Source organism: Vicugna pacos, chromosome 12 (assembly GCF_048564905.1).
Source record: "Vicugna pacos chromosome 12, VicPac4, whole genome shotgun sequence".
Taxonomy (NCBI): domain Eukaryota; kingdom Metazoa; phylum Chordata; class Mammalia; order Artiodactyla; family Camelidae; genus Vicugna; species Vicugna pacos.
The window spans coordinates 57,925,041-57,945,417 of NC_132998.1; the positions used below are offsets into that span (position 1 = coordinate 57,925,041).

Below are 20,377 nucleotides of genomic sequence, written 5' to 3' on the forward strand. Positions count from 1 at the left end.
TGCTCTTGGAGAGCTCGCTCCCTCCATCCCTCCACTCACCTGCTCCAGGTGGTCCCACTACCTGGAAAGCCTTCCCCAGCTTCTCCACCTGCCAACCTCCACTGTCCATCAGAGCCCGCAGCTCAGCTGCCCTTCCCCCGGGGAGCCTCGGCTCCTTAGCCCACCGGCAGGCAGAGCAGACTGCTGCCTCCTGGGGCCCCCACAGCTTCCACCTGACCCTCTACTAACACTCTCCAAGTCTAAGCAGCAATTCCACCTGCTGGGCTTCCCAGTGGCACTGCAGGCTCTCTGGGGGTGCAGCTGTGCTAGAGGGGCCACTCAGCACAGCAAGGGCACAGGATTCGAAATGGAAAACCTGGATTCTTCCTTCCACAGGATCTGAGGCAAATGCACCCTTCTGAGTCTCAGTCTATCCACCTACAAAATAGGCACAATAATTCCAGGGCCACTGGGAGGATTAAATGAAACAATATTTGTGAAAAGTAATTTGTAAACTGCAAAGCCCTACACCAACTCTGTTGAGGATTCGTAATATTATTATTAACTAGTATGCTAACATTAACTAATATTAATTTATTCACACACATTCCTTCCCCAACACCTAGCACTGTGCCTACAGGAGCCCAAAATGACTGCTGATGGAATCCCAGATTCTCTGCTCATTCTAGATGGAATGAAAAACACGGCGGCTAGAGATGGAGACCAGGAGCCTCTGCCAGTGGCTACAGCATCAGCAAAAGCCACAGGGTTAGTTATTTTTCCCTCGGAGCTTTCCCGTAAGTGATGACCCAGAGGACATTGGTGAACAGCACTGCCCAGCAGAGTGGACGTTCTTGGCCACCTGCCAGCAGGACAGGCCCTGCCTGGGTGCAGGCTATCCACAGGGGCTGTAGCAGGAGAGAAATACAGGTACCAAACTCCAGATATTTCCCCCGGGGTGGAGAGGACGTCTGATCTTAAAATCCCTTTCCAGAGGGATTTCCAGACTTCCTGAGGTCTCACTCCACCCGTTTCGTTGAGGTGAAGGTAGGGGACAGCCTCCTGGGGGGCTCAAGGCTTTCTAACCTGGGGACTCCCCTGAGCCCTGCGGCATCCAAGAAGTGGGCAGAAGGGGAAGAGTAGCCCACCAGAGGGCAAGTGACTGGCCCAAGGTCATCACCCAGGGTCTCTGACTCTGCAGTGTTCTGCCTGCCTCTCATGCCATAGTGCCATCCAGCAAAAAGGTTGGAGATCTCATCGTTTCCACAGAGACCTTGAAATAAAGCACCAAGGGGCTCTTTTTCAGAACTTCTCTGATTCCTTCATACCTATGGCTAACTTTTTCATGTCACGGGTAAACGCTTATGACCCAGTGCTATGTGAATAACAAGGTAATGCAGGATTATGCCTAGAAGGAAAATATGCCCAATCTCCAACAGTGATTATTTCTTGGTTATTGGAAATTTGAGGGGATTTTTATCCTTACCCCCCAATCTTTTCTGTGTTCCAAATTTACTGTAATCAACAAGTACTGTTCTCAAAAGCAGAGAAGTCTATTGTTTCTCACAGGCTGAAACTCTGACATCAACACTGTAAACTTTCCATGAAATACTCATTTAGTTGTGTGTGACTGTTAAAAACATGGTAGAGCTGGAAGTGACGCAGGTTAGGCACAAAGGTTTTCTGGGTGGGATCTTCCCCTTCTGGTTTCCGCTCCAGAAGAGAAGGAAAAGGAGGTGACTGTGGGGCTTCCTGCCTCTCAGCCCAGGCCTGAGATCTCCAGACCATCAGACGGAGCCTGCCCTTTGGTATACCCAAGGCTCTTTAATATACCTGTCAGCTCCTGATAATAAACTCAGTTTTAGTAAGTAATCCTGTTCTGATCAGTCACTTCTCCAGAGTAACTCCAGCTCTTTATCCTGAGTGGCAATGATACTAACCCATCCAACTGCTGGTCTGGTCAAAAACTATTTCAGCACCTACGCTGTGCAAGGCATCATGCCAGACACTGAGCCACCGTCAACCCCAGACTGAAAAAACGACCCACCAGACAGAGGCCACATGTCATCTTTCCAAGTTCTGCCCAAGCATAGGGTTTCAGATGCACTAAAACAGCAGCAAACAGGAATGTGAACAAACACTGCCTAATTCCAGTGCCGCTCCTCCCAGGACTTAGGCAAAGCCGGGGCTGAGCACCAGTCCCTGATGAGAATGCTGGCAGCTTGGCTGCACGGCACTAAGGTAATTGCACCACATCCCACTGGGCAGAGGCAGACAAGATGGGGAGAAAACCTGGAACCTGGGGACCATCCAAATCTTTCCTCCACAGCCCCTCACACTTCTTCCCCTTCCTGTCGTCTATGAGGCTGATAAGATCACATTCAACTAACATTTACCGAGGGCCTTTTAGGTGCTAAGGCCCAGTGCCAAATAATTTTGCAAAGAACTCAAAACTTTGCTTTGCACATGCTGTTCCCTCTGCCTGGAACCTGCTTCTTCTCCTTATACATGGTGACAGCTTAAATGTCACCTTAAATGTCAGAGAAGTGCCTGCCCAGGCGGGAATGTTTCCTCAAATGTTCCCTCAAAGCACCCAGGATGGCTGTAACGGCTCCTGTGTGTGTACTGTCTCTCTCCCGAGCTGGACTCAGTCCCTACATCAGCACACCAGCATGCAACACCTCTTTCTTGAATAGATTAAACAGCCTATAAGGTAATAATAAAAGCCAGTGTTTACTGAGCACGTACTATGCACCAAGGCTATGCTGAGCTCCACGCAGACGTTAGGACGTGAGGGCCACACGATGGCTGCACTATTATTACTCCCCTTTTACAAATGAAGGAAACTGTGTCATCTCCCCGCTATTTTTAAAGAATGGGAATTAGAACCTGTAAGCAACTTGTCCAAGGCCACAGGGCTAACAGAGAGTGAAGAAGAGTCAGCCGCATCTCCCAGCTCTCTCTCCAGCTCACAGGGACTGCTGGGCTTATCACCCTCTCTCCCCAGCTTTGATCTCCTGTGCTCCCTGTGACCATTTTTATTTCCTTCCTGAATTCTCAGCCTCCTCTCCCAAAGCACCCGTTCAGAAGTCTTCCCCGACTCCTCCCCTCACGTCCTACACCCATCAGCTCCCAGAGCCCACGTGGACCGCTCAGCTGTGCTGCAGCACATGTCTTGTGCGAAGACCCTTTCAGCCCCGCAGGGAGGGACGAACCGGAGCGCTCAACACCCAGCCAAGCAGGCGGGCAGGGCAGACATCGCCTCAGTGAGAGTGGGATCAGGAGTCAAACCCGGCATTCGGCGCTCCACTTCCCACTACGTCCCCCCTCCCCTCTGCCTGTATTTACAGCACTGATGGGCATGGTGGCCTGCAAGGTGGACAGCTACCACAGTCTCAATGGGGAACGGGAGCTGCCCACCCGTTCCAGATCCCCAGGGTGAGAAGTTGGTGAGGCCCTGCAAGACCCTGAGAGACCCAGGACAGCCAGGGAGAACCGTGCTTCCAGCTCAGGGAGCCACTCCACAGCCAGCCTCGGAGGCCGGGGGAGTGCAGACATCATTACAGCAGTGGGCTCCTGAGCAGAGGCCTGTCCTGAGTCACCCAGGACTGTCAAGACCAGAAGTTGCTGGAAGAATAGAAGTTGGAAAGGCAGCAGGGACTAAAAAGGATGCCAATAACCTGACAGAAAGCAAAGGAGAGAAAGGCCAGGAGTTACCTGCAAGAATAAAGGAAGGAGGAGAAGAGCAGATCACTGTCCTGCAACCCCAGGCTGAGGATGTTGCTTCCTTTTTGAAATCTTCAGGGCTCCCTGTTGACCACACCGGGGTCAAGTTCAAACTCCTTAGTGGCGCTTTCAAAGGTCATGCTCCAGGTCCACTGCTGGGAGGTGAGGTATTTCAGGCCTCTGCACCTCTGCCCAGGGGCACCTCTCCCTCCGTGGGCAGAGCACTCCTGTCCCTCAAGGTGCAAGATGTTTGGCTTCTAGAATGACCATGACGCCTGGCACACCCCAGGGTTAGCGAGGGAAGAGCGTGGGCTCCAAGGTCAGCTCCACTGACCAGACGGCTTTACCCTCCTAAGCTGCCTCTTCTGTTCCCACCTCACTGGTGGTGGGGAGGATGAAATGCAGCTATTCATGAAAGGGCTTTGAACTGTGCCTGGCACACAGTAAGTGCTTAATAAACAAGCTGTTGTTCCTATTGTCCTCTGGCCCTACCAGTGCCCTGTTTCCACCACAAGCAGAGCACTGTCTATCGCATATCTATTTCACAGTGGACGCCCTCAGCCAACCACAGCCTCTTAGCAGATACAACCCACAACTCTGCACAATGCTGGGCACACAGCAGGTCTTCAGTGAGTGCTCACTGCCCGTGATGGGCCAGTGGCGGACCCCCCAGACCCCTCCCAGGGCCCGTGCTGGCTTTCCACAACTCACATACCAAACTCCCAGTCTCGAGGCCCTGCAGAGTGAGAAGGGCAGTCACTGTTACTTGGTTTCAAAACAATAAAGGGCCGTACTCTGCCTTCCCAGGCTGCTTCCACTCCAGGGAATTTACCAGGAGAAATGAGCACAGCAGGGACTGGAAATAGCACGGAGCCCCTCTTGGGGAGAGAGCTGGGCCGGCCCGCCAGAAACCAGGAGCAAAACCTCAAAGGCAGAGGGGGAGAAAACAGCCTCCAGACAGAAGCCCGAGCTCCACAGAACTCAGCCAACACCAGTGAACTAGGACAAGATCACTTAAACCCATTCTGCCTTGAAGACCTTCTTCCCATCCACTTGAAGACCTTTAGAAGGGGTTCTTGGCATAATCCACTACCACGCGGGAGCAACTTACAACACATCCAGAATCCCAAAGGCTGCACAAAGTAACCAGGCTGCCTGTGGTTCTCAGGCAGAAATGCCAATTGACTCCATGCCAACTGGTTACCTGGGCCTTGTGTCTGGATCGGGGTCACTGTCCATCTACTACGTCCATCTCCCCAGCAGACTGGGAGTGCCTAGAGGCCAGGCACCAGGTCCCATCCATCTTTAGACCCCTGTACCCCTAGCATAGTGCCTGGCATGTAGTAGATGCTCAGTAAGTTACAAGGCAGCAAGATGTGGCAGCAAGAGAGAGGTCCTGGTTCAAGGATGACTCCATCCTGGTCTGCCATGTACCATCCACAAGGAGTCATGTGCTCCCTCTAAGTCTCAGTTTCCTCATTTGTAAAGAGGGATAACACATAGTTCTGTCCTCACATAGCCTCTGAGAGAATTAACTAGGGAAATACAGTGGAAAGCACCAAAGCATCAGAGGAATGCTAGTTACCCTTCGAGCTTCAGCTCAGCTCTCCCTTTGCGTTGGAGTCTTTTCTGCTGGCCACGTTCCCCCTCCCGCAGCACTGAACCCACTCTGCATTCCATTCTTATATTTTTCACATCATCGTGACTACTTGTTTCTAAGTTTGATTCCCCCACTGACCTGAGAGGCCCTGGATCCCAGGGTGGAGGGTGGGGGTACATATGTTTGTGTCCAAAGCCTGATGAAGTGCGCACACAAGGGCCCTGACTGCTGCCCCCCACCATGGTCCCAGCTCTAATACACACAGCACTCCCCAGCAAGATGTCCCGATGGTCAGAGCCTAGGGGGCCCCACCAAGCACTCTGGAAAGGAAGGGAGATAGGAAAGGACGCTGCATACATAACCTGGGAAGGAGTCACACCTCTGAGACCTGTGTCTCCTCTGCAGGTGCCGCGAACTTGTTTGCCTGACTGCCACCGCGGAACAAAGGCCTCCAGGGCACAGATTGCTGCTTCTTTCCTTACCTAAAGCACCCGGCAGTCAGATAAATAATAGATGGCCTTCACCTCACACGCAGGTATCAGACGTGAGAACACCGGCTTTGCCCCCACAGTGCCCTGGGTGTGTGTTCGTGTGTATCGTCTGGCCTTGCACAATCCCAGAGGGGATATGGGTTGGGAACAGATACCCATGCCCACCTTTCAACCCCATCACCTTGCCCTGGCCTGGAGTCGACCAGCACTAGCCCTAAGCGGTGTGCCAGGGGAGGAAACCTACAGGACGGATGCACACACCCTAAACCAGTCTCTGTGGTCCCTTTCCAAGCAAACATCCTTGGAGCCCCAGGTTCCTGTGGGTGCCCCTCCAAACAGCTGACCAGTATGTAAGGCATGTACACCTTCAGGCATGTATCCCCAAAGCCCTTGCCAGGCCAGCCGCCATCCCAGATCACAGCTACCCTCACAGGGCAAAGCTGATTCTCCCACTCACTCGGCCGTGCCAGGCGCCAGCACGCCCACCGGGCGCACACAATCCCACTTGCAAAGGGCCTGTCCATCTGCCTCCCCACTCCCCCAAGCCACCCCCACGGTTAGGTCCAATTACACTCCAGGCGCCGGCCCCGCCACGTTGGCGAGGAGGGGGCCAGGGCACACCCCACGGGTAGGAAAGGCCGGGCCGCGGACACCCTCTCCCTCCTGGCCAGGCGGCCTCCTTCGTCCCCTCCCCGCCCGGGGACCCATGGCCAATGCGACCCGCCGGGCATCCCCTCGAGCGGGCCTCTCCAGAACCGAGCAGCACCCCCGGCCCCGGGAGCCCTAGGCCGCCCCCCTCAGGGCCTCCAGCGCAGGGCTGGCGGGCGGGGTACCTCAGGAACCCATGGTGGCGGCGTGTGCGGGCGATGCGCGGCGGCTGGACTCTGCGGGCGGGGCAAACGGGCGGCACCGCAGCCCTGGTATCTCGCCGCCGCCGGCGCGTCCCTGGCCCAGCGGAGTGCCGCCGCGGCGCGCCTGCGCACTGAGCGCGCCGCCGGGGAGGGCGGGGCGGTGAACGCGCGGCTGAGATCACCCTCCCCGCCTTAAAGGAGACGCGGTTCCGAACCCCCGGTGGTGGGAGCGATCCTGGTTCTCCTGCTGGTAGCAAACTGGCCACGAGTTGCCTCCTCAGCCTTCATCTGACCCCCAGCTCTGCCCGCCACCGAGCTCCTTGGGGTGCAGGGACAGAGTCGTGGGGCCCAAGCTCTGTCCCTGGCACTCGCTGGCTGTATGGACTTTCACTTCTTTTAATCCTAATTTCTTCCCTTTGGGCCTGTTTGAAGAGGAAGCATTATCTATTTGTCGAGTGCAGGGTGCATGTGGAATTGTGGAATGAATGTATACCGAAGTGCTGTGTGCAATAACATGAGGTGATACTGCAAAACCGAGAAAGAGGTTTTCTTCCCACTCCGCTTATCGGCGCTTCTTTTTTGCCCCACCTGGCTCTCCATGGCTTATCTAGCAAAATTCTTCAGATATCATGCAAACCGCCTAGCCCATATCTGTTTGCCAGGTCCACACCCAACTCGGTTTAACTGAAAAACATAAAATCCAATCATGTTCTAGCTTTGATGTGTTCAAGATCCCCAAATTTATTTTTATTCCCAGCCCAGACTCCTCCCCTGAACTGTGTACTCAACACCTCATTGCTGAATTCCAGTAGGATCTTAAAGTCAACATACCCACAACAGAATCATCTCTTCTCAAATGCAGAAAAGACCTGCACCCTCACAGCCTCCCCACAACAGCAGTTAGCAAGTCCATCCTTCCAGCCTCCAGCCCAGAACTCCTGGAGTCATCCTTGAATCCCTCCACCCACTCCCTAACCAACAGGAGTGGGAAATTATGTTGTCTCTACCTGCAAAATATATCTAGACTCTGACCTCTTCAACCCCATTTCCGTGGCTATTACCCTGTCTGCTTACTGTCCAGAACTGTTGAAATATTATTACAGACTGAATGTTTTTGTAATCCCCCTCCCAAATTCATATGCTGAAATTCTAAATCTTGGGAGATGATCGGGTCATATGGGTAGAGCCTTTGTGAATGGGATTAGTGCCTTTAAAAGACAGACCCTAGAGAACACTCTAGCCTTCTCTCTGCCATGTGAGAATACAATAAGAAATTGGCAGCCTATAATCCAGAAGAAGACCATCACTGGAACCTAATCATGCTGTCAGGCACCCTGATCTCAGACTTCCAGCCTCCAAAACTATGAGAAATAAATATCTGTTGTTGATAGCCACTCAGTTGATGGTGATTTGTTATAGCAGCTCAAGCTGACCAGGATTATTGCAATGTTCTCCTAACCTGTTTCCCTTTTTCCAACCTTGCCCCCTGCCCCAGTGTACTTCAGTGCAGGAGCCAGAGGGATTCTTTTGAAACTTAAGTCAGAACGTGGCCTGGCTTTGCTCAAAACCCTCCATTAGCGGCCCGTTTCACTCTGAATAAAAGCCAAAGTCCTTAAAAATCCCTGCAGAGCCTTGCTGCATCTAACATTCCACCCACCTAGCCATGTCTGACCTCATCTCCTCCTCTTCTTTCCCTCTACTCTGACCCCTTGCTGTTCCTAGAACAAATGAAGCACACTTTGCCTCAAGTTCTTTGCAGTGGCTGTTCCCTCTACTGGGATTGCTGTTCCCTCAGATGTTAGAATGCTCCCTCTCTCACCTTCTTCAAGGGTTTGCTCACATGTACCCCATTCAGCGAGGCCTGCCCTGACCACCTTAATAAAATAGCCAAACCGCTTACATGCAGTCCTGATTCCCCCTTTCCATGCGCTAGTTTTTCCCCACATCACTTAATTTCTGTAACATAGTTTGCCTGTTTTTTTACTGCCTTTGTCTTCCACCAGCAAAACAAAGCTCTACAAGGACAAAGAATTTTGTCCTTTTTGTTTTCTGACATAATCCCGATAGTCAGTCCAAGGGCTGGTGTAGAGAACATGCTCAAAAACCATTTGTAGCATGCCAAAGATCCCCTGGAAGGGGTCCCATAGGGAAATTCCTTCCCAGCCCGCAGGTAGGAAGTTGTTCAGGGCTTTCCCAGCACACAAACAAGGCTTATTGTCAACTGCATTATCATCATCATTTGTTCAGGACTTCCTAGCTCTCCCTCTAAACACAGGAACCCCTCCAGGGCACAGTCCCTCTCTCAATTATCACCTTATTTTAGTTCAGTAAAGAAACCAGACACGATCAGACATTCAGAGCATCAGGCCAAACCATACCCAAATTCAGGTTCTTAGACCCGGTTCATCAAGGGCACTCTTTGAGTCTCAGCTTACAGAGGCCCCGGGCTAGCAGGGGCAGAGGCAGGTGGTGGGTATTTTTAGGCTTGGGTTGCCACAAAGGGGCTCAAAGACAAAGTCACCTGGCCTGACTGACATGGCAGGTCAGCAGCAGGTGACATTGGGAGCCCTCCTTGGTTGTTCCCTGTCTTTTCTCATCCTCTCCCCTGGCTGTCTAATTTAGAAGATAAACATTTACCCTCTCTATTATCTCCCCACCCCATGCAAATTCCCATTCACCTAGGCTCAAAGATGCCACTCACATCTGTCCCCTTTCCCTTCCATGCCTGGGGCCACTGTCCTGGTTCAGGTCCCTTTACTTCTAGATAATCATAACAGTTCCCCAGCCCACCAGCCACCTTTACCCCTGCTCACTGGCTACTGAAGAAAGACTACCTTTCTCTACCTCCTGCAAACAGTGAGTCTTCCTTCAAAGGCCAAATCGGATGTCATCTTTCCGTTCCTTCTTAATCCCCACCTTCCCCACCCTCTCCTCCCCCATTCTGTTTTAATTAATTTTTCCTCAACAAAAAATCACAAATAATCTGAAACTAATCAAAGAACAGTTAAGTAAATTATGCTAGATCCATACAATGGTATATTGTGTAGATATTAAAATAGCCTACATACACATTTCAATTAACACAGGGAAATGATTAAGAGTAATACTGAGTGAAAAGGTAGTAATGAATTTGCATGACAGCCTGATCTGAACTCTGTAAAAAAAAAAAAATAAGGCTTAGAAGAAAGATTGGAAGGAAATATAACAAAATGTTACCAGTGGGTTCTCCCAAGTAGCAGGATTATAAGTATTGGTTGCATTCTCTCTCCTCTCTCTCTTATTTTATTTAATTTTTGTTTCTCTGCTTTTCCCAAAATAAGAAAAAGTTATTTAAAGAAATGATTTGTTCACTACCAAAAAAGAAAACTATAGGCCAATATCGTTGATGAACATAGATGCAGAAATCCTTAAAATATTAGCAAACAGAATCCAACACATAAGAAAGATTATACACCATAAAGAAATGATTTGTTGTTCCCTCTGTTTTCTTCTCACTGGGCCTCATAATTCATTCGAATGCATCTGTCTCCCCCACCAGACTAAGGGTCTCTCAAGGATAGGGACCAGGCTGGATTAGCTCTGCATCAAAAATCCACTCCTAGCATCTGTAGGGGAGTGCAGAGGAAAGAGCCAAGGTCTCAGCGTGCACACTGATGAGTGGCCCAGAGCCCAGAGCACTCCAGATCCACTTACCTGCAGTCTCTGTGCCTCCAACTTGTTCCCAAAGATGCTGTGAGAGCCTTGGCCAGGTGCCCTGGAGAGGCAGCGTGGTGTGGTGGCCGAACACAGGGCCAGCTCCATTTACTTCCTAGCATGACCATATGTGTCTTTGCCTCCGAGCCTCTGTTTCCCCATTAATGTGTATAAAAATGTCAGCACGGTATTTTGCACACAGCTTACAGTCATGCTGCTGTCTACAGACTGAGACTGTTGAAGGTCCAACTAACTGCTTACCTGAATCTGACCCTTTTGGTTGCAACACACTAAAACCCAATTCAGTTAAACAAAGGAAAAGAATTTAAGGGCTCGCTTAATTAGGAAAAACAAGCAGAGCTGGATTTGAGGCCTCAGACATGGTCATTAGGACGCTATTTCTCTCTCTCAGTCTCTAGGGAGGGTGTGTGTGTGTGTGTGTGTGTGTGTGTGTGTGTTTGTGTGTGTTGGCCTCATTCCTAGGTGGTCTTTCCCCACTAAGACAAAGAGAACACCTCCTTCCCAAGAATTACTAAAGTTATGTTCCGTAGTTGCCTCTGAGTGGCCCATCCTGGGTCACTTTCCCATCTCTGAGCCTATCATTGTAGCCAGGAACCGCAGTACTAGGTCATGACCCCGCCCCTGGATCCAGTGGGAGGAGCCAGTCCCATCTGAACCAAAAGGACTGAGAGGGAGGTTGGGGGCCTTAAGGAAAATGGGATGTTGTGACCAAAAGAACCAGGAAAGAGTGCTGGGGAAGAAAAAAACCTCAGATGTTTGGCAGCTCAGGGAGTTAAAGTGGCTCTCCTAAGTCACCCAGAAAGGAAGACCAGGGATGGGGCAGAAGTGTAACCTCAACCGGAGAAGAGATGCAGGGAACTAGGGCAGAGCCAGCCATCCGGAAGGCGTGGCTCTTTGGAGGCCTTTACCCTGTGCAGTGGCCAAACCAGCTGGTTCAAACCCAACTCCACCACTGACAGTCTCTGAGACTTTGGGCAAATCACTTAGCTCCTCTGAGCCTGAGTCTCTTCATCTGTAAAATGGGGTTAATAACCATACCATCATTTCAGGGCTAATGTGAACATAACACAAGGAAGGCTGTTAACTCCAGGCCTGGCACACTATACACACTGGGAAGTGTTGTTTTTAATATCTACAAATATAAACACTAAGAAAGCCTTTCCTGAAATTCCTGTTTGCAACTGAAAACATAAACAGGCCCAGCTGGGCCGATTTTGATGAACCCACCTCTAACTCTGCCATCAGTGATTCTAGTCCCAGCAGCCACCTTTTGTCTGGCATCAGGGCCTTGCTGCTGCTGTTCCCATCACCTGGAACACACTTGTTCTCACTCCCTTTCCTTTCCTCTAGTTAATTTCTACCCCCCCCTCAGGTCCCTGATAAACCGTCGGTTCCCAGGATGTGTCATTAAATGGAAAAAAAGGAAATATCATAAAGAACATTAAGTATTAGATGTATCATTGATGCAAATATATATGTGTGCATCTGTGTGTGTGTGTGTGTGTGTGTGTGTGATTTAAAACACATAGAGATTTTCTGGAAGTCAGAAGAATGGGCCCTCCCACAGAGGGCAAACAAGGACTAGGTCTTAGTCATCTCTGCATGCTCAGAACCTAACATACAGGGTCCTCGTCTTCATCACAACCACTATTCTTTGAGCAATTACTATGTGGCAGGCAACATGCTAAGCTCTTTATTGTCTCAGCAAGCAGCAGTGACTGCCATTTAGCAGATGAGGAAACTGAAGCACAGAGAGGTATTGTTATTTGGTCAAGTTCACACATGAACAGCCCGGCACACAGGAGAACCTTGTGGATGTTTATTAAATGAACCCAGGACCCACAGCAGCCACCACAGGGAACTAGGAAAATTAGCCAGCAAGAGGAAATGCTTCCGACTTCACAAAGCCTTTCTTGCTGGGGTGGTGACGTTCAGGGCATCACTGGCCATCAGTAGGCAGAACAAGGCCATCCCCGAGGGATACCATTTGGCGGGGGGGTTGTGAATCAGGGATGTGGCTGGTGATGATTTACAGGTTGCTGTGAAAAGAGCCTGAGTTGGAGACACACGAGAGGAGCTTCCCTTTTTGTCTCTGTCAGTCACACACACACATCCACACATTCCTATACCTCCAGCGTAGGTGAGATGAGTCCCACTTCAGCTTACGTAGCCAAAACAAACAAGCCAATGAAAACAGGCCAAGGAGAAGGATTTACTGCCAGTATCTTTGGAATCACTAGGAACATGTTTCAGATTCACTACAAAATCCCAGGTTGCAGCAAGCTATCCCGGAGCACTCTCACCAAAAAAGGGAGGCCCACGACAGGTCAGGGACAGCAGAAGTTGGGGCAGCTCGGTCCAGGGTTTCCTCAGACAGGCTTTAATAAGAGAGAGGAGAAGAGAGGAGGAGCAAGAGGCTTGGGTCCCAGTCTCAGAGGTGCAGTGACTCAGGAATCCTGGATGGGATGATTTCAAAGGGGCTGCACCTTAATCATAGGCGCTTTGAAGATGCTGGGATCAAAGGCCTTGGGAGGCATCATTACCTGAGATGCCATTCTCCCAGGGACCTGCAAACCCAAGTTACTATCTGCAGGGATCTGTTGTGGGGGGCCCTTGTGGGGCCTTCTTAAAGGGGCAGTATCCAAGGGCTGGGCCCTCTGTGCCCCTCACCCCAGCTGCTGGCTGGGCTGTTCTCCCATCCCAACAGCGTCTCCCACATGGGCAGCACAGCCTCAGTGAAGCCAGGCTCCAGATGTGTGGTTTCCTGATCCTCAGCGGGCTATGGGACATGGCCTCACATGGGGCAGCTGGGAGGACAGGGAGATGCTGTTGGTGCCTCAAGGTTAGGGTGAAAGGAAAGATGGCAGGGAGCAGGCCAGAGGAGGAGGAGGGGAAGGGGGCTCCATGTCACCATGGCAACATTTATCCTGCTCACCAGACCCCCTTTCCCTCACCAACTCTCATGTAGATGGGAAAGCAGGCCCCAAAGAAGCCTGAGTGGAGAGAGGGGAGACGTCTGGCAATAGGGCAGCTTGAGGTTGGAGCTTGGAATGTGTTTACTCCTCAAAATGTTAGATGGGTTCCTGTGGGTGCTTGTGATGCAGGCTCTGGGAAAGAGGCTGCAATGTGGGGGCTCAGCATTCTTAGCTATAACTATTGCCATATCTGCTTCTGAAATAGAGCGTGGATGGGGGAGGGGAAGGAGAGAGACAACAAGAAGCAGAAGGCCCCTTTGCTAAAGCCATGCTGGAGGGGCCTCCACTGGAGCTGACTATAGGGGTCAGCTGATCCACAACCCCATGGGATGCCCTGGCTTAGGGGGTATCAAAAAGTGGGTAGGAAAGGATAAGGGATGGCACAACTTAGAGGCAGCAGCCCAGTGGCTGGAGCAGCTTGTGTTTTACAGAAGTGACTGAACCAAGTTCGGAGGAAGCCTAGTCCTTCCTTTTGTCCCAGACCAAGTTCTCCCAGTGTCTCCTCCTCTCCTTCCTCCTTCCAATCCTCCATCCAGTCTTCAATCCCCCTGCTCAAGGTTTCTTTGGCCTCCAAACAAGAACAGACCTCTTGGATCCTCAAAACAGCCTCTTCTCCCTTCCTGCTCTGACTCTACCCCTGGCCCCGCCCCCATCCCGAGACAAAAGGTCATCTGGTTTTGCGGGGGGAGTAGTTAGGTTTATTTATTTATCTATTTTTAGAGGTACTGGGGATTGAACCCAGGACCTTGTGTATGCTAAGCATATGCTCTACCACTTGAGTTATACCTTCCCCTCTCCTGTTAATTTTTAGAAGAGTTGTTACCTGTGTGTGTATGAGCGGGAACACTGCATGGGAAGGAGCATATAGGAACTTGCTGGGGTACTGACCATCACCCACATCTTCATCAGATGGAGATAACACAGGTATATAGCATCAGGTAAAAACCTATGGGTCTGTGTACACTTAAGATGTGTGCGTTTTTCTGTACATGAATTATACCTCAAAAAAAAAAAAGAACTAGGGGGAAACAGCAGTAATCTGGCTTTTTGCCAGCCTCATTCTTTCCCCCTGCTCTGTGGATTTGAGCCCACTGATCACACCCTCCTCCCAATGCCCCACCCCAGCTCTGCCCCCTCCCTGACCGACCCTCCTAGGTTTGGAGCTGAGAATGCGTCTCAGAAAGAGAACTTGTAAGTGAGCTTTCCATCAGTGAGCCTGCTGTGCTCCCAGGTACCCAGGTAGGTAGCCTCAGAGCCTCCAAATCCTCCCTCTCAGTCGTCTAAGAGCAGACTGCGTTCTGAAACGGTTCAGTCATCCTAGACTTCGGGATGCCTCCTGCCAGGATTGTGACCAGGGCTCCCTAACCCCTCTCTCTGTCTCCTCTCTTCATCCTCCAGTCTCCCTGCCTGCTGTTGTCAGATTCCCATTCCTCAGGTTCACATCCACCCTGCGCTCTCCTGTAATCAGCTGTTCCCCAAAGTGAGGTGCCGGTGGATGGAAGTCAGGTGGGTGGGATCTGGCCTCTGCCTCCTCCAGCCTCGGCTGCTCTAGATCTCCCTCTCCCTGTGTGCTTGGAACTCTGAGTACATCAAGCTAGCCCTTACATCTGGGCCTTTGCACATGCTGTTTCCTCTTCTAGAATGACTGCCCTACCCCACCTCCTACCCCCCCACCCCCCGTAAACTACTCACATTTCAAGTCGCAGGTCAAGTATCTTTGAAACGCCTTCCCAGTAACATCAGGCACATTCCTCCCTCCTTTGTCCCTAGTTCACACTGGGCATCTCACGCTGGATTTTGGATTGGGATGAGCCATTTCCTAATCTGAGTCTTTCCCCCAACTAGGCTCTGAGGCCCGGGAAGTCGAAGTCACACCTTGTGTTTGAAATGTGTAGTTACCATTACTGAACACTTCAGAGATGCCTGGCTACAGTGAAGGTTAAGAGCATGGGCTGTGGAGCCAGGCAGTCTCCTCTGTGCCTCAGTGTCCTCATCCATAAAATGGGCATCATAATACACCAACCTCAGGGATTGTTATGAGCAGAGACCTGGAAACGGCCTGGCACAACGAGCCTCCAATTAACTCAGCCCTTATGTGCATCTGTGGTTCTATTTGATCCTACAACCTCTGCAGCAGGTATCATCACACCCACTGTACAGACGAGAAAACTGAGACCCAGACAATGCTCAAGGTCACAGGGGGATCAAGCCAGCTCTCTGGACTCCAACCCTGCACTTCACTCCACCTCAGCCTGGCACCTGACATCCACAGGCCCAGTCAATGTTTGTTTCATGAATAAAAATGATTCACCAAGTGGCATGTTTACCCCTCCAATCTGGGCAAAATTTCCAGGCAATTATGTGGCGTACTTTATAAAAATAAACTGTTTGCATGGTTGACGCATCCTGGTCACTCCTCTGGCCTCAGCTTAAATATCACTTCCTCAGAAGCTGTCAGCCACCACCCCCTCCCATATACATTAGCTCCCTGAAAAAGAAACACAGGAAGGAGAAACCAGAAACCAGTGAGGATTGTGCGTAGGAACACAGTGGAGGGGACAGGGATTGGGAGTGATTCTCTAACATAACTTGACTTTTATATAACTTGACATTCATATACGTAATATCTCCAAAACACAAAATTAAACCAAAAGGGGGTGGGGGATGCTAACTCACTATTAAAATCAATAAAATAACTACACAGAGAAAATAATTATTTCAAGTTACTTTTGGGCACTGTACTCTGACAGCACATCCTTAGATATATTCTAGCGGGGAAAAATACCTGTAAAAAACCCTTCGCTCCACAGATACACTTTTAGAAGCAATAGTAAAATTGTCATTTAGAAACTTACATGTATTATAGGAGACAGCATATAAGCACATTAGTATTAACAGAAACTAAGATTTTCACTGCAAAAAATAAGTAATTTTTTTTTTAATTGGTGGAGGTACTGGGGATTGAACCTAGGATCTCAAGCATGCTAAGCACACACTCTACTACTGAGCTATACCCACCAATCCTGCGTCAATTTTTTTAAACAAAGATTAGCTCCTCATCTTTCCCCTCAGGGCTGGTTGGTAACATCACTTCCTGTCTGACGTCATATGGAAGGGGTGGAGGGCGGGGCCGCGAGTCCCTGCCTATATAGTCACCCCACTCCAAGAAGGCTTGCTGCGGTTCACTGCCTGCAAGGCAGGGCCCTTCGGTACTTCCTGGCTTTGAGTAACACCCCCATCCCTGATGGTTGAGAATAAGGACCCACCTTGGCCTCAGCCTCACATGCAGGGCAGCAGGAGACCCTTCACCAGGCCTGAGCCAGGCTGTGGGGTCACAGGTCTTCAAATGCCACCACTGGAAAGGGCCTTAATTATGGGATTTTTGAGCTATGCTCAGGACTTACTCTCAGAACCCTCCACCCTCTCCCCAGATTGAGCCACTGGTCAGGTGGCTTTGCTCTTGCCTACGCATGCAGATTTTGACAGTAGCGGCTCCTGGGGTAGTGAGAAGCGGGAAAGTAACATGTGCTGGATAAGCGCTGACCGCTGGGCAACTTTGCATAAGCTGGTCAGACAAAGCAGGCAAGGCTGAGGGCTGCTGCTTTATCAAAGCTTGGCTGAAGAAACTGCCTGAAGTCACCCGCAGCAGTTGCTGGGGCACAGAATCTAGAAGAGCTGTGGCCTCGGACAGGTTATTTTACCTCGAACTGTTCATCTGAAGGCAAGGAGATTAATATCTAACTCAAAATCCTGGATAAGATAATGCTGTGAAGAGCGTTTTGAACTTGCCTATTCAGTGTGGTCCTGGGCCCTGGGCACCACCGGGCGTTTGTGAGGATACAGATTCTCAGGCCGCACTCCAGCCCTCCTGAGTCAGGAGCTGCACTTTGATGAGGCCCCCAGGTGGTCTCTATGTAGCTTTCGAAGCACAGGTTTAAAACAGCCCCAGGGAGGTACCAACCACTGCCCATACCTACCTCCCAGGGATGCTGGGGAAAAGGCCCCAGAGCAAACAGGTGAACCAAGGGCTGCCCATGTCACTTTATCCTTTTCTACTTTATTACTTCAAATTAACAACCACAATAAAGCTCAAAAAAGTCCAATATTTACACAGGAAAAAAGTACAAAATTCCCCCCAAAGTTCTTCAGTATTTTTTTTCAGTTTTTTAAATTACAAAGTAATAAAAAGCTTTGCTCTTTAATTAAAAAAAAAAAGAAAAAAAGGGGAAACAGAGGTAAATAAATTAGGAAATACACACAAGGGAAAAACAAACAAAAATGAAGTAAAAATGGGTGTTAAGGAGGAGGGATGGATAAACCCAGTTCCCAGCCCTGACCCTAGGCTCCTCCTCAGAGAGGCAGAATGCAGACAGGGGGGACCCCAGGTGAGTGTCAGGACCAGGAAATTAATTTATAACCCAGGAGTCAGATGCTTTCTGGAAGCAGTCTCCACAGATTCTGCCCTAAGACCAGGAAAGGGGGACCACAGGCTGACAGTCTCGGGGGTCAGTGGTGACGAGGACCCTCTGTGCCCTTCTTGGGGGACATGAAAGTCACCACCCACCCCCATGTCCATATTAGGGGGATGAGAACAGAAAGTTGGCCTGGTAGGTGGGTGGTGCACCTGCTGTCCTGGGAGATACATACATACACGCTCACAAGGACTCTCGGCCCCACCACCTCACCATCCACTCAGGGTCTCCATGGAGAGGCAAAGAAGGGACCCAAACACTCCAGGGGGCACTGGAAAAAGCCCAACACAGAAAGTCGGCCACCATCATCTCAGGGGGGTGGGGGCTGCACATGTCTCCTGTGGTTCTAAGGCTCACGAACACGCAGTGGGACCTGCCTCTGACCAACCAATCCATTCCCCCAGCTCCTTGGGCCACCTCCTGATGACCATGAGGACCCGCTGCATCTCTGGTGCAGAAATGTCCCCCTCCCAGCCATATCAGGTGTCGGCTGAGGCGGAGGCCTTGGTGTCTGGGGAGCATTTGGCAGCCTGAAGGTTGTGGGCAACGGGAAGTGCGAAGGGACGAGGATCCTCTGTGCTGAGGGCATCCCATCTTCTTGCCAGTGGCAAAAAGAAAAAAAAAATCAAAACAAAATCCATCATCGGTTTTGTGCTGGGTTTTTTTCTTTTTGTTCTTTTGAGTGGTTTTTTCCCCCCATCTTCTTGATTTTTTAAAAGAAAATACAGTGAAGACACTAGAAAGGGGGAGAGAGAAGACAGATCAGGTGCACAGCTGCCTCTGGCCACACATCCCCCAGCCACTGGCAGCTCATCTTCCTGCCCCCAGGGCTTGGAGCTGGTCCGTCTCTGGGATACATGGTTGGCCCCTCATTCTCACAAAGACATAGAAACTTTCTCCCTCCTCTTTTTGGTGAGCAGCAACCCAGCCTCACATCTGCCCCAGCCTGCTCTGGATGGCTGGTTCCTCAGCCTGAGGTCTGACGAAGGTAAACCCTGATTCGTATCCCAGCGCTACCTGTGGGATGAACCTCGGCAAAGCAGATCACCCAGGACGTCCTCGTGTGACGTTGAGCCCGTGCAATGGAAGCTGCAGCCAGCCATGTATGTATTCTGCAGGGAGCTCAGACCTCCCAACACCCCCTCAAAGAAGCCCCTGCTGTTCCCCCCTACCCAACAGGGCCCCAGAGTGCAGAGCTGCTGTATGCCTCCTCAAGGCCTTGTGCAGCCACAGGAGTCCCACTGAGGCTCACACTGCCCAGAGAGCCTTTCCTGGGCTTATGGAAGCCACCGAGGCCCTTCTTTGACAGCAGATAAACTCCTAAGTACACGGTCCTGTTCTAAGTGCTTTGCATGAATTTTGGGTTTAATAGCCCAAAAGCTGAGCCAGGGCTAAAGCCAACTTTCCAGAATAGTTAAGGTAAAGCGGGGATGGAGGGCTGGCCCCACAGCAAAGAGGTTTTCCAGCAGAAACTAGCCTGCTCAGAGCACACACACTGGTCTCCTCCTGGGGTCCTGTGTGTTTCTAGACCTGGCTGGGCTGCATCTGCAGCAGATACCCACTCACCTAAGTAAATACTGGTCCGATGGTGGCTCCTCCTCACTTCCCGAGGTGGTCAAATGGCACGCTTGTCTTCGGTAGGGGAGGAAAAAGGGGGGTGGTGAGCTGCTAGCAACAGCAATTTGGCAAGTCTCTCCTCACTGTGGAGCCCCACTGCCACCCCTACCAGGGACCTCAAGCCAGGGGCAGTGGTGTGTGATCTCGAAGACCCAGGATGCTCCTGCTTTGTGGACAAGAACACTGCACAGACAGGCAAAGCAGCTGCTCTAGGACCACACGCAAGTTGAGCTACTAGACTTGCAACTCACGGCCTGTCCTGCTGAGGCTCCTCCACCACAGGAAGGACCAGAGCAGGCCCCTCGCTCACCTCTGCCAGACCCCTTTCCTGGGCAACTCCGGATTCTCCCTTCCCAAGTTTCCTAGCCCAAATGTGGCCTCTACGTGTGGCCACCAGACAGAATCCTCCCATCCTTCCCTCCTGTGCTGACTGGGACCTTGCCGATGACAAGGACCATGAGCCACCTCACCCCTCCGCCACGAGCTCCCTAACGCCCACCCTGGACCCCTGACAGTGAGGGATGGGTCCCAGATCTACCACCTGCTGGGACAAAATTACTACTCTAAGCTTCAGTTTTTGTCTTTGCTCACTGGGGCTACTCAGACCTCAGAGAATTGAATGAGAACACATTCCTGCTGAACCAAAGGGGTGACTACAGAGAATCAGCCGAGAGGAAAGAACAGAACTGGGGGGTGGTCTCTGGCTCAGCTGGGAGGCACAGAAGGCCTGGAGGGCAGCTCACCTGTGAGGCTGAAATCCGGGAGACCTCTTGCCGCCCAGTGAGGTCGGAGGACGAGACATTGGCGGGCGCACCCCTGTGTAGCCTCATGCTCACCTTCCTCTCTCTGTCGACCCGTGAGATCGCTCTGGGAGAAGTATTGCCTGGAGGGCAAGGCAGGGGGACGCTGCCCTCAGTATCCAGGGCCCTGGGGGCCCCACCCCTCAGGCCCC

The 20,377-nt window shown here is 51.2% G+C and overlaps 2 protein-coding genes across 8 annotated transcripts in view; both read right to left on the bottom strand.

Moving 5' to 3' along the window:
* Positions 1-6,774, bottom strand: part of TMEM184B (transmembrane protein 184B) — a 45,695-nt gene extending 38,921 nt beyond the window's left edge. Inside the window, exon 1 of one of the 2 annotated variants that reach the window (XM_072973507.1) lies at positions 6,630-6,774. The gene's annotated coding sequence lies outside the window, so the exon portion shown is untranslated. The remainder of the gene's footprint in view (positions 1-6,629) is intronic. The other variant, XM_072973508.1, reaches the window with a different exon arrangement.
* A 10,599-nt stretch (positions 6,775-17,373) lies between these two features.
* The window catches only part of CSNK1E (casein kinase 1 epsilon), a 33,885-nt gene continuing 30,881 nt past the window's right edge, over positions 17,374-20,377 (bottom strand). For 2 of the 6 annotated variants that reach the window (XM_072973514.1, XM_072973517.1), the window contains 3 exons: positions 20,169-20,308; positions 19,375-19,440; positions 17,374-18,402 (listed from right to left, as the gene is read on the bottom strand). In XM_072973514.1, the coding sequence (XP_072829615.1) occupies positions 19,424-19,440; positions 20,169-20,308 (157 nt within the window). In that variant the 3' untranslated portion in view covers positions 17,374-18,402; positions 19,375-19,423. Of the gene's footprint in view, positions 18,545-19,374; positions 19,441-20,168; positions 20,309-20,377 lie in introns of all 6 variants that reach the window. The other 4 variants (XM_072973515.1, XM_072973518.1, XM_072973513.1 and 1 more) reach the window with 2 other exon arrangements.